The sequence below is a fragment of the Spermophilus citellus genome, assembly GCF_964194105.1.
Source record: "Spermophilus citellus genome assembly, chromosome: 8".
NCBI lineage: Eukaryota > Metazoa > Chordata > Mammalia > Rodentia > Sciuridae > Spermophilus > Spermophilus citellus.
The window spans coordinates 100,940,224-100,954,144 of record NC_138189.1 but is presented as its reverse complement, the minus strand read 5'-3'; the positions used below and the strand labels follow the sequence as shown (position 1 = coordinate 100,954,144).

The 13,921-nt window shown below is 31.9% G+C and overlaps 1 protein-coding gene across 1 annotated transcript in view; it reads left to right on the top strand.

Moving 5' to 3' along the window:
* The window catches only part of ARHGEF38 (Rho guanine nucleotide exchange factor 38), a gene marked incomplete at its 3' end in the record, with an annotated part of 128,937 nt that extends 124,017 nt beyond the window's left edge, over positions 1-4,920 (top strand). The window contains exon 14 of the mRNA XM_081304786.1: positions 4,735-4,920. Coding sequence (XP_081160912.1) covers positions 4,735-4,920 — 186 coding nt within the window. The remainder of the gene's footprint in view (positions 1-4,734) is intronic.
* Between the last annotated feature and the right edge of the window lie 9,001 nt (positions 4,921-13,921).

Below are 13,921 nucleotides of genomic sequence, written 5' to 3'. Positions count from 1 at the left end.
AGCTTTTGGTGAATAATTGGAATGAGCTAATAGATGTTCACAACCTGACAGTACTGATTTACACCAAGGGACTTAATTTTTACATTCACTGTTTTTGCTGGATCAACAAATGCAACCAAAGCAGTCAAACAAATATGCCTACTACTTCTAATGTATTCTCTTCCTTTGTCCATCAAATAGTAATGGCATAATATGACTAGTGTTCTATGTTGCATAAAAATCATCACAAATTTAGTGACTTAAAACAATACAAACTTATTATTTTAGTGTCCATGGTCAAGAGTCCAAGCTTGGATGCTTTGCACAAAATCTCACAGAGCTACAATGTAGGCATTGCATGGGCTTTTTCCTGAAACTTGAAGTTCTCTAGTAAGCTCATGGTTGTTGACAGAATTCAGTTTCGTATTCCAGCAGGACTGAGCTATTCAATTTCTTGCTGGAAATTAGACAGGGATAACTTCAAGCAACTAAGGGCTGCTTTCAGATCCTTGCCATGTGATTGTCTCTATAGGCAGTTTACAGAGTTGGTTATTTCTTCATTGTTAGTTGTTTAGTTCATGTTAGTGAACATCTCTTTGGCTTTCCTTCTGAGAGACCCAAATGCTTTTTTAATGGTCTCTTTTGATAAGGTGAGGCCCACCCAAAATAATCTCCCTTTTGACTAATTCAGTCATTTTCTCAGGAACCTTATCAGGCACTTCTGCAAAATGTCTTAACAGTAACCATGTAACACAACCTAACAACGAGAGTGAAATCCCATCACATTAACAAGTGCCATCTATAATCAAAGGAAGGTGATTATATAGGATATGTATAAGAGGGGTGGGAATCTTGGGGACCACCACATCTAAGTGCCTTGTTTGGTCAGTGGAATGTTGTCCTTGGCAGTTTGCAAAGAGAATCAGGCTTAATAATGATGGAAACCTAGTTTTAGAGGGCAGATCATTATCCAAGAATCAGTGCTTTTTTTTTCTATATAAATATTATTGAAAGTACATTTTAAAAAAACTGGTAAAAAGTTAGTTGCTTTGCTATCATTTTTTCTAAGTTCATAGTCTGGTCTTGTACCTTTTTTATCAACTTTTGATCAATTCACTAGAATCACTGAAGTAATTGTGAACGAAAATGACAATAATGACTTCCCTCTTATTATTTATTTTAATGGAGATGGATTTAGTGCTTCATTAATCCACTGTTGGTCATTAGTTTTTGAAGCTTGAGAATATTGAGTCATTTCTTTTTCTTCCTAGTTGCTGAGTTTCTCAAATTCCTTTTCAATATCTACATTTTGATACTACATGGCTAGAATGTTATTATTTAGAAAGTCCTTCAAAAATTTGACAGAATTATAATGTATTTAAGTAGTCATTAAAATGAAGATTTGGAGAGCTATTTGTTGATATAAAAAGATTTTAAAATGCTCACTTTATTTATATATTTTTTGTTTTGGAAAAGAAGATTAAAATATGAATTTTGTTGTTAATTGGAGAACAGTGACAAAATAAAAAAAATGAGATTCAGTGGAGACAGGTAATGTGACTTATCACAAGAGGAAGTTAAATGCACAAATATATAGAATAAGGGAATGCTGTACTGACAGTGGTACCACAGGAAAAGATCTGATGGTTATCAACAGTGTGTAATAAATTGGGTATGAGTCAATAATACAGAGTGCTATTTTTTTTTTGAAACAGTAAATACCATGGAGAAATGGGTTTTATTCACAGAATATTATAAATAAAATGAGCCAGAGTTTTTCTGAGTACAAAAAAGCTACTAATAAAATATATTTTAGTAAATGCTAAGGAAAAATAAAAGAGCATTAGATTACAATGGTTCAAATTAATAACATTTTAATTAATGTATCTGAACCAAAACATATAAAATTTAAAGTTAGAAAAATAAAAATTAAAGTATTGAAAATAATGAGAAAAATTTCAGCTCCCAAAATACATTTTAGGTGGAAAACTTCTAATTTGTAGTCTAACATTAAAGAAAATACTAAAAAGATTAAAATAAGAGACAGACTTTTAAAAGATGACTGTAAAATTTATTTCCATTTTGAGTATAGAATATATGTCTCCATTTAACATAAATTATATAAAAACTGGAAAAATTTCAACCTAAATAAATTTGGACCATGATCATCTAAAGTATTGAAAGCACATTATGTTTTATAGTTTAAATTTATGATTTCATGAGAATCTATATTTAATGTTTAAAATATAAACTATAATTTCATACTAAATATATAGGTAGAAGATTTTATATTCCCCTTGAGAGAATTTGTGCCCAAATGAAAGACTACTACAAATATTTAGGAATGGTATTTAATAGATAATCCATCCTGCTGAAAAATCTATTGCCTCATTGGTGAAGGATACATATTATTTCAAAAATTCTAATTGATGGTTAGCAACTATGAATGTAGGCTCTTGAACATTATTTCAGGGGCTGTATTCCATCACATCACATTCCTAAATGCTTTTGCAAACCAAATCTTTCATTTGGCTTTTGTGGATCTGTTTAGTGTTTTCACTTTCCAAACAACAAAACAATCATGAACTTATTAGGGACTCCAGTTCCTTTCCACAAGAATACACTCTGAAGATGTTTGCTAGAACAAGAGTATGTTTAAGCATTATGAAACATGGACCAAGAGTAGGATTTGGAGTTAGAAGACATGGGACCTAGTAGCACTCATTAGCTCAATGATTAAAAGTATGTTTCTTCTCCAAGTCTCAATTCAGAATCGTTGAGGATAAAGCCCAAGTGATATGTAAACTATCATAAGCTCTATAAAAGGTCTTTATATAATTTCTACCATCTCAATGCTGATTAATTTATAGTGTTCCCTTTTTCTTTTTATTATATAATAATGCATGTCCAACAATATTTTCTGTATTTATCTTGTAAGATAGAAGACAATCTCCTGTATGATAGCCAAGACTTTCAGCCTAACTATAGTCAAATCAACAAATATTTGAATTCCTTCTGTGTACCAAGATGTGAGTGAAGTCAAGTTTAATTTTGACCTTTAGTCCATTTAGGCAGCTATAACAAAACTACCATAAGTTGGGTGGCTTACAAATAAGGGGAATTTCTCACAATTGTGGAGGCTGGAAGTCGGAGATCAAGGCACTGGCATTTTTTATGGTCTGGTGGGAACCAACTTCCTGGTACATAGATGGCACTTTCTTGTGAGATTCTCACCGGGTGGAAGGGATAAATGGTCTCTCCTGGGCCTTTTTTTTTTTAAAGGAATTAATCCTATGCCTGGAGGTTCTGTCCTCATGACTAATCACCTCCCAAAGGCTCCATCTCAATATCATCAACTCAAGGGTTAGCATTTCAACACACAAATTTTAGGAGGAAGAAAATATTCAGACAATAGCAATATGGTTCCTCTACTTGAGGAGCAGCTTATGCTAGTTGCTAAGACAATAAAGCAAGCAATAGAATCAGAATTTAATCAGAAGTTAAATAACAATTCAAGATTTAAATAGAACTTAAATTACAACATAGTCCCCGCATATCACACAGCCCAGCCTCTTTTCCTTGATCAATAAAGTCTCCTTATTGCTCATAGTTCCCATTATCAATTAGCACTAAATTTTGAAAGTTAATCTGATTGCCTTTTGTTTTCATATATTTATCTCTGCATGACATATTTTCTGCCTTTACAACTTTGTCATTTAGGTAGTTATTTCTTCTGAAATCCAGTTCACAGTTAGCTAATATATCACCTATATGTGGTTTGATTGTTGGTGGAAGTGCTGTGGGTTTGTTTGTTTTGTTTTGCCTTGTTGACATTATTTTTCTAGCTCAGCTCTAATAGGGTCTCTGATAAAAATAACATCTGGCACTTGGTGGGCACTTCATAATGTTTGATTAAATAAATTAGTTTATAAGCATTATTAGCCAATTGATTTATTTTATATATAGCTAAATTTTTTTATCAGTTATGATTTACTGGAAGCTCTATTTTAGAGCTTCCTATCTAATTATGCAGTGTTCTTTTGAGAAAAGAGACAATATGGTTTGTTAGTTCTTCTAAGTCAAAGTAATTTTAAACTTGTAAATTTCATATAATGTCATTATAAAGTTCTGGAAAATAAACAAAGAAACAAAGAAGTAACAATGAGATTTACCTATCATCCCACCATTCAAAGAAATTAGCAATTTTAGGCATATATTGTTTACCCTAATTTTATACTTTTTTCTTTTACTATTTCATTATAAGCATTTTCTGTTATTAGTGTCATGAAATAACATTTTTATGACTACAAATTTTCTCAGTATGACAGTCTAGAATTGAACTTTTCTCTTCTTGCACATTTAGAACATTCCCACATCCCTCTTTTTACCTTCCATATAAGTATTAGAGTAATATTACTGTGTAAGACTATTTGCTAGACTTTGTTTTGGTTAAAGAGATTCTTAGAGATATTATTAATTCAAAAGGAATTAACATTAAATTATTTTAATAGAAACTGCGCAATTGCCTTCAAGTATGGACAATTTAAACTTATTCTAACAGAGTAAGAATGCTATTTCACCCCATTCTTAATTGAGGTCATATTTTAGCAAAATAAGCCCAACAGAAAAATCTGGGCAATGACTTTGAAAAAAAAAAAAACTTTGACATTGCTTCTAAAAATCTTAAAAATCTTTATTATTTTTCTCTAAATTTTTGTGTTTTGTTCTAATAATGTCATTTGCTTTGTTGTCTAGATTTTCTATGCAGTTCATGCTTTTCAAGCACGGAGTGACCATGAACTCAGCCTTCAGGAGTACCAAAGAGTCCATATACTTAGATTTTGTGATCTAAGTGGGAATAAAGAGTGGTGGTTAGCTGAAACTCAAGGACAGAAAGGATATGTGCCAGCTAACTACCTTGGGAAGATGACTTATGCTTAAGGAAATAAAGCCTTTGACCTTCATTTTCCTGGAAAATTGATTGACTACCTCATAAAACTGACATTCTGAAACTTTGGGCCAGAAAGTAAGAAAGCTTCAAATTCATGAACTGATACTGAACCAGGTTTTAAGGAAGACTATATTTCCTAACAGGATTATTTCATGAATGTGTTCAATAAATACATGTTGAAGGAAATACTAAGCCAACAGAAGAGCAAAGGAAATAGCCCAAGCTCCGATTATAAACCAGCTAAAGGTGGAGATCTATTGAAAGAATAAATGTTGTTCTTTTATCATCATGAAAGATTGGATCTAAGAATAAGGTTTTTCAGTTTACTGTAATTTTTCACTGTTATATATTTTGCCTCAAACATGTTTTTGTTTTTCATACTACTCACTTGCATATACACATGTTTATATATACATGTACATCATATGGATTATGCAATTTAGGCAACACTATTATTTTTTTTGTGCGCATGGTACTAGGGATTTAACTCAGGCCCTCGAGCATTCTATGCAAATACTGTACCACTGAGTTACATCACCAGCCCATGCAGTTTATACACATCTGTATAATACAGATTATACAAATATAAGTACAAACCATAGCATATACTACATATACACAATAAGAGTAATAAACAGCCAACTAGAAATCTTTGATATAGAAGCTTCCTCCAATATAGGTTTTCAACCCCAAGAAAAAACCCTGAAAAATATATTAATATCTGATATTGAATGTATACTATAGAGTACATATAGTTCTAAATGCTATATATATAGTAACTAATTTACTACACATTAAGAGGAAACCATTGCCCATGGAGGCGAAGTAATTTAGCCCAACTAAGCAGTAGGGGCTGGAACCCAAACCTAGCAGTCTGATTCTAAGGTTCCTGCTGCTGACTGCTATACTGTGCTTCTCCAGGAGTGTATACGTTTGTTATCTGCAAAGCACTTAGTGATGTGAATAATATCCACTGAGGAGGATCATTCTTCTCTTATGACTGTATTTAGTATTTAAAATTCTTTCAAAATTAAGGGCTTATAAGGACTTCCATATTATCCTAGATAAATTAACTTTCTAGGTTTTAATTTTTATTGTTTTACTTAACTATTTTTGAAAGTATAGTGGTTTAAAACTTATCTTTCAAGATTTATAATGACACTTTAATGAGGAAATGTTTTTTGGATCACTCAGTCATTTGGATGATGAATGAGGAATGTGTGTTCCATGTTCTGAGCCAAGATGTAAATATTTTTAGTTGCTAATTTGTTCTTATATGAGGCAGGCACTGAGGACAACATTTGCTATGACACAATGTCCTAGGACACCAAACTTTGAGTATTGCTCAGAAAACAGTCCTCCAAGATTTCAGGCATATTTTGTCAAGACAGTTTATTGAACTAAGATGATTCTTTGGAACAGAAAAGATTAAATTTGATGTTAGTGATTTCCTGTAAAAGCAAATTAAGGTGGTTTTTTACTGTCCATATAAAATGTGTTCATATGACATTAAATATTAAGATTTGACTGTTACTTTAAAAGATTTATTCGAACTGTATAATGTTACATATACTATTGAGGACTACATTAAGCAAAATGAAGAGCACTACTTTTCAGAGACATCTGACTTAAACACACACACACACACACACACACATTCATACACACTGATATGTACAACCACAGGAAATCATGAGATATTTACATGACAGAAACATTTGTATTTTAAGATATTTTTCCCTAAAATCATTAATCTAAACATGGCTTTCCAATTTTTTTTGGCTTATTTTCTTGTTTTAAGTTGGAAATAGAAGATATATAGATATATAGGGACTTTTTTTTAATGTCTTTTAATTATTCTTTGTATTCAACTTCAAAACATTAGTTAATTGTCTAAGATAAAGGAAAGGAAATTCAAAATTGTTAAATGTGGAAACTATGCAGATGCCCAAAGACCAAAATAATGGGGAAATAATGTATATGTACTAGCCTTAATGAACAGCATAGATCTGAAATAATGACTAGATGTATATATGAGCATTTTTGTCTACTGGTGTGGTTCTAGGATTGATGCTTCATGTCTGACCTTTGAAGAATCCACAGCACCAAAATCATAACTGCAGTTGACTGCTGAGCAAGAGTTGTAATGAAGCTACCAACTGCAGTTCCCCACTATTGTGGTGAACACATACTACTATGAATAGGCATTACAGAACTCATGTAATACATTTACTTTGTAAGTAGTTTGATTAAAATCAAGTAAGTTATAATTTAGAGGTTAGACATTAATTTATTGGACTCAAAAGAAGTAAACTCTTAGGAGAGTTATGAGATACATAAATCTTCAAGAAGTTGAAAAGACAAAACTGTTGGTGCCATCAATATAATTAAGGCTAGGTATGTTAATGTAATAATTTTGTTACATTCTTTTTAAAAATTAAATATTGTACAGAATAGGATTCTGAAGTAGATATTCTTTTTACCAAGAATGAAGGGGCAATTTTTGTAGTTAATTTTTTAAAAATAAATAATCCAGCATATGTATATATTTTACCTAGTTTTTATTTTTAAATATAGATGCTCTTAACTGTCTATATAATATTTTTAAAAGTGTAAAAAAATCCCAAATTACCAAGAATGCTGAAATCATGTAAAAAATCTAGTCACCCTTTTAATATCCCTTATATTTCAGAGACATATTTTTAAAATAAAGGTTGAAGAGTGCAGAAGAGACAGAATGCATATTTTTAATCAGAGCAATGAAGAACTACATGACATACTTCTAATGCTAGAGTATCCCATACTAGTATAAATATAATTTGTACTTTCAAGATAGATATTAAGGGTGTGGTGTTACATACTTGTAGTCCCAGCTGCTCAGGACAGGCTGAGGCAGGAGGATTCTAAATTCAAGTCCAGCCTCAAAACTTAGTGAGACCCTAAGCAACTTAGTGAGACCCTGTGTCAAAATTTAAGAAAAAAAGGGGGCAGGGGATATAATTCAGGGGTAAAGTGCCACGGGATTAAATCTCTAGTACCAAAAAAAAAAAAAAATGGATATTAAGTGCCTGCTTCTATCTATGATAAATATAGTGTTTGGATGATTTACAAAAATTAGTATTTTCACAACTGATGCATGGAATTAAAAACTCTTCGCCTTATTGTTTTTTTTAATCAAAGCTATAAAAATGAGACTATATATTCTAAGATGTCCAAAAATATCTTATTTGAATCCTGTTTATGAGTTCCTAAAGTATTTAATGCACTACTAACCAGTGAAAACATCTAGTCATCACAAAACTCAAGCTAAATTAAACATTTATATTATAGTTGATGAAGAAGTGATTACACTTCATTGACCAGAAGGACACTGGACTTTACACTTTCTAGGGATAGATCACAATATAGAGAATGTTACTCTTTCAAAAGTCTATTTTTATTTCTTTACTTCTCTTCCTATATATACACATATAAAAACTCATTCACTAATTCTCTATAACATACAAAATTATTCCATAACACATTTTACTCCAGGGCTATTAGAACTAAACTGGGTCTCTAGGCCAGCTGCTGTTTTCATAATTTTGTAGTGTAACTAGATAAAGTCAAGATTTGCTTTATTTTTTAATGTTTTTTGGAATAATAAATCATACTTTAACAAATGAAATGTTCTTGTTAAAAAATCTAGGAAATATATTAAAAAAAACCCACTGTGGTAGGTAAATGTATGCCTTTCTCTAATTTTTATATATATTTTAAAATTATTGTATTAATAAAATTTTATTTTGGAGTGTATTTTCTATATAACCTATAGATAATTTAATCTGTTACTAATAAAAAGCATATGCACTGCTAAATAGTGAGAACATCTAGACCTCACAAAACTCAAGCTAAATTAGATATACCAATTTACATTATAGTTGATGAGGAAGTAAGTAAATCTTTGTTAAGAATTGGAATCATCTAGTCAGGCATGGTGTACACACCTACAATCCCAGCAGTTTGGGAGGCTGAGAAAGGAGGATTTCAAGTTCAAGACCAGCCTCAGCAGCTTAGGGAGGTCCTAAACAACTTAGTGAGATCCTGTCTAAAAATGAAAAAGGACTGAGGATGTGGCTCAGTGGATTAAGTACCCCTGGGTTCCATCCCTGTTACCAAAAAAAAAAAAAAAAAAAAAAAAAAATTGAAATCATCTAACCTTTAAATACAAATGAGCTGCAATTTATGATGGGGTCATGTCCTAACAAACCCATTAAAAGTTGAAAATAGGGCTGGGGTAGTGGCTTAGTGGTAGAGTGCTTGCCTAGCACATGTGAGGCACTGGGTTCGATCCTTAGCACCACATATAAATAAATAAAATAAAGATATTGCGTCCACCTACAACTAAAAAATATTTTTTAAAAAGTTGAAAATACATTTAATATACCTAACCTACTGACAACCATAGCTCAGTAACACAGTATAGTTAGGAAATCAGTATGTATAGAAAATCAGATGTCTACTTGCATGATTGCATGAATAACTGGGAGTTGTAGTTTGCTGACCCCACTCTGAAACTTGAGAGTATCATATAGAATATTGCTAGCTGAGCAAAAGATAAAATTCAAAGTCCAGGGGCTGGGGCTGTGGCTCAGCAGGAGAGCACTCACCTTGTACGTGCGAGAACTTGGGTTCAGTCCTCAGTATCACATAAAAATAAATAAGTGACATAAAGGTATTGTGTCCAACTACAACTAAAAAATAAATATTAAAAAATTCAAAGTACAGATTCAACTAAATGTGTATCATTTTTACACCATGGATAAACTGTTAAGTTGAACCATCATAATTCAGAGATCATGTGTATTAGATGGCTTCCATTCCATCTCATTCTCATCTATGTTTTATAAAGGAGGCAACTGTGGAAAGATGGTGATTCAGAATCAGGTCATTTCACAGGGACAAAACCACATAAATCCAGTTATATGATGCAAGACAAAGGTGTCAAAAATATACATTAGAGAAAAGATGGCCTTTTAAACAAATGGTGCTGGGATAACTGGAAATCTATATGTACTATAATAAAATTTAACCCCCATCTCTCACCCTCCACAAAAATCAACTGAAGATGGATCAAAGATCTAGAAATTAGACCAGAAACCTTGTACCTCCTAGAAGAAAATGTAGGTAGGCCCAACACTCCAACATGTCAGCTTAGGAACTGATTTCCTTAAAAAGGACTCCTAAGGTACAAGACATAAATATCAATTGTGGGATGGCATCAAATTAAAAACCTTCTCCACACAAAGGAAACAACTAAGAGCATCAAGAGAAAGTCAAAAGAAAGGGAGAAAATCTTTGCCACCTGCTCCTCAGATAGGGCATTAATATCTAAGATATACAAAGAACTTAAAAAACACCCAAAACAAAACAAATAATCAATAAATGGGCAAAGAAACTAAAACAGACTTCTCAAAAGATATATGAATGGTCAACAAACATATGAAAAATGTTCAACATTTCTAGGAATTAGAGAAATATAAATTAAGACTACATTGAGATTTCATTTCACTCCAATCAGAATGGCAATTATTAAGAATAAAAGTAACAATAAATTTGGCAAGGATGTGGGGAGAAAGGCACACTCATACATTGTTGGTGGGACTGCAAATGAGTGCAACCACTCTGTAAAGTAGTGTGGAGGACTAGGAATGGAACTTATATGACCCAGCTATCCCACTCCACAGTGTATACCCAAAGGACTTAAAATCAGCATACTACAGTGAGGAAGCCACATCAATATTTATAGCAGCACAATTTACAATAGCTAAGTTATGGAGCCCTTCAAGAGATGAATGGATAAAGAAAATGTGGTATGCATACACATGTATTACTCAGCCATAAAGAATGAAATTATGGCATTTGCCTGTAAATGGATAAAATTGGAAAATACCATGCTAAATGAAACAAACCAGTCCCCAAAAGTTAAAGGTTGAAAATTTTATCTGATATGTGGAACCTAATCCAAACTAAGGGGAAGGGACAGATAAAAAAGAATAGAAGAAAAATCAGTGGAGTAGACAAAGGGCAGTGAAGGGAGGGAGCAGAAATGTGATGGGAAATGGGAATGAATCTAACCTTCCTATGTACATATATGAATATATCACAGTGAATCTCACCTTCATATCCATGAGATACTAACAAAAAATATATATATAAGTAAATATCAGAAAGATCAGTAGAGTAGAAGAAAGGGAACAGGGAGAGGAAGAAAACAGGGAAAGGAGAAATAACAGGAATTGAATTAGAACAAATTATATTCTATGCTTATTATGTCAAAATGGATTCTACTGTCATATATAACTAAAAAGAACAAATAAAAATATTGTCAAGACATACTTAAGCAATGTTAATGACAATGTTAACTTAAAAAGCCAAGCATAAAATTGAAAATGTAAGTAATTCTAAGTTTGCAGAATAATTTGTATGTGTGCATAGAGGAAAAGTAAAAGGAATAAAATAGAAATGTTAACAGAAAACAAAAGAAAAAACCAGGTCATCTGGTTTCAAGACCAGTGTTCTTTCAGTATTTTTCTGGTTATATTTTTTTTAAAGTCACTAAAATTTATGGTTAATATTACAGAAAACAATATGCAAAGCAGGAAAGTGATATCCGATTTCTCAAAAACAGGATTTCAATATTCAAGCCCAAAAGTTTATGTATGAGCACATCAGTTCATCTGTCCACTTATTCATTGAGCCAACAATTTACCCTCTCATTATCAAGAGCAACATAAAATCTCAATTGTGGGATGGCATCAATGTGCGCAAGACAAACAAGACCTCTTTCCTCATATGCCTTAAATCTGAATGGGGATTTGAACTGATTTCTCCTTTTGACTATTCTTCTAGTGTAGTTAGTTCCTCCCTTTGCTGGTTTTCACTTTTATTTTTCACTTCTTCTTCATGAAACATTTTATTGAGTATGTTTTGTAGTATAGGCTTTCTAGTTGTGAATTCTTTTAACTTTTATCATGGAAGATTTTTATTTCATCTCACTCCAGTCAGGATGGCAATTATTAAGAATGTAAGTAACAATTAATGTTGGCAAGGATGTGGGGAAAAAGGTACACTCATGGGAATGCAAACTGGCCCAACTACTATGGAAAGCAGTAGGGAGATTCCTCAGAAACTTGGAATGAAACCACTATTCTACCCAGTTATCCCACTCCTCAGTTTATATTCAAAGGAATTAAAATCAGCATACTACAGTGACACAACCACATCAATGTTTATAGCAGTTCAAGTCACAATAGCTAAACTATGGAACAACCCTAGGTGCCCTTCAACAGATGAACGGGTAAAGAAAATATGGTATATATACAAAATGAAATATCACTCAGCTATAAAAAAAATGAAATTATGGCATTTGCCAGCAAGTGGATGGAACTGGAGACTACCATGGAAAGTAAAATAAGCCAGTGCCAAAAAATCAAAGGCCAAATGTTCTGATATGTGGATGCTAACCCACAATAAGGGAGGTAGGGAAGGGAAGAATAGAGGTTCATTGGATTGGACAAGGGGCAGAATGATGAAGGGGGATGGGAATGGGAATAGAAAATTCAGAAGAATGAATTGGACATAATTTTTCTATACTCATATGTGAATACATGACTAGTGTAACTCCATATTATATACAATCACAAGAATGGGATCCTAATTGGAATGGGTTGTACTCCATAATTTTCCTATACTCATATATGAATACATGACTAGTGTAACTCCATATTATATACAACCACAAGAATAGGATCCTGATTGGAATGGGTTGTACTCCATGTATGTATGATATGTCAAAATACACTCTACTGTCATGTCTATCTATAAACAAACAAAAAATCTGTAAAAAAATTCAAGAGGGATAAACAAAGTATGCAGAACAAGATAAATAAAATGATAAAAATACTACTTTTACTTTCATCATTGCACAGCTTAAAAGTCTAACTCACTTTGTGATACATAAAAATACAGTCTAAGAATTGAAACAATTCAGCTCTGATAACCAAATATATCTCTATAAAAGCACCAAACTGAATTCTGAATCAGATGTTAAGTGTAATTATACATATGCATGTATTCTAAGAATATACATACATATATTACAAATAATCACATTCACTAAAAATAAATTATTTGCTGAAGTCTTCTCAGAAGTGCAATAAAAATTAGAACATGTGCTTCTCTTTTCAATTCTATATAGCACATATTTTCTATGATGGGATTAAATTTTTCACTTCAAATGCCAATATACAACCTGTACTAAGTATTACTACTTAGGCACAGAGGTGAAATTAACTGTTATGGTTGTTCAGATGAGCTTGTGTCAAGTAATTTTGTTCAGTTTATCCAAACTTGCTCTGAAACATAAACAAATGATGGATTTTAAAAAATGTCTTTTTGACCCTAATGGAGATTTGGATTTTAGGCCAAATTAATGCTTTTTCAATAGAAATTTGTTTCTCAAAACAAAAACATCTGCAGGCATATTTTAATATGCAAATAGTTACTTCACATGTAAGTAATAGGATTATTTCAATCTTGGATTCTAATTTATTATAATTAACTACCATTATTTAAGAGAAAAGTTTAAAATAATCTTTTCCTAGAAAAAGAGCAATCTTAATTTAAAAGCTTTATCTTCACAAAGATCATTTATCAATATATTTTAAATAAAGTTAGAAAAACCTAGGGATTAAGAGTTTGAGATCAGTGGTTGATAGAATGAAAATTTTGTACCACACCTGAAGGTTGATAAAACAATGCTACTCACAGTTTTCTAAATGCGGAAATTTGCTGGATTAATACTTTCTAGAAGAAATGAGGTATACATGGATTATTAAATGGTTGCTATATTTTGCTGGGAATAATAGACAGTTTTTCTGGTCTATTATTATTACATTCTATATATGTAAAATGATGAGAAGCTAATTTGTTAGTTTATAAGGCAACAAC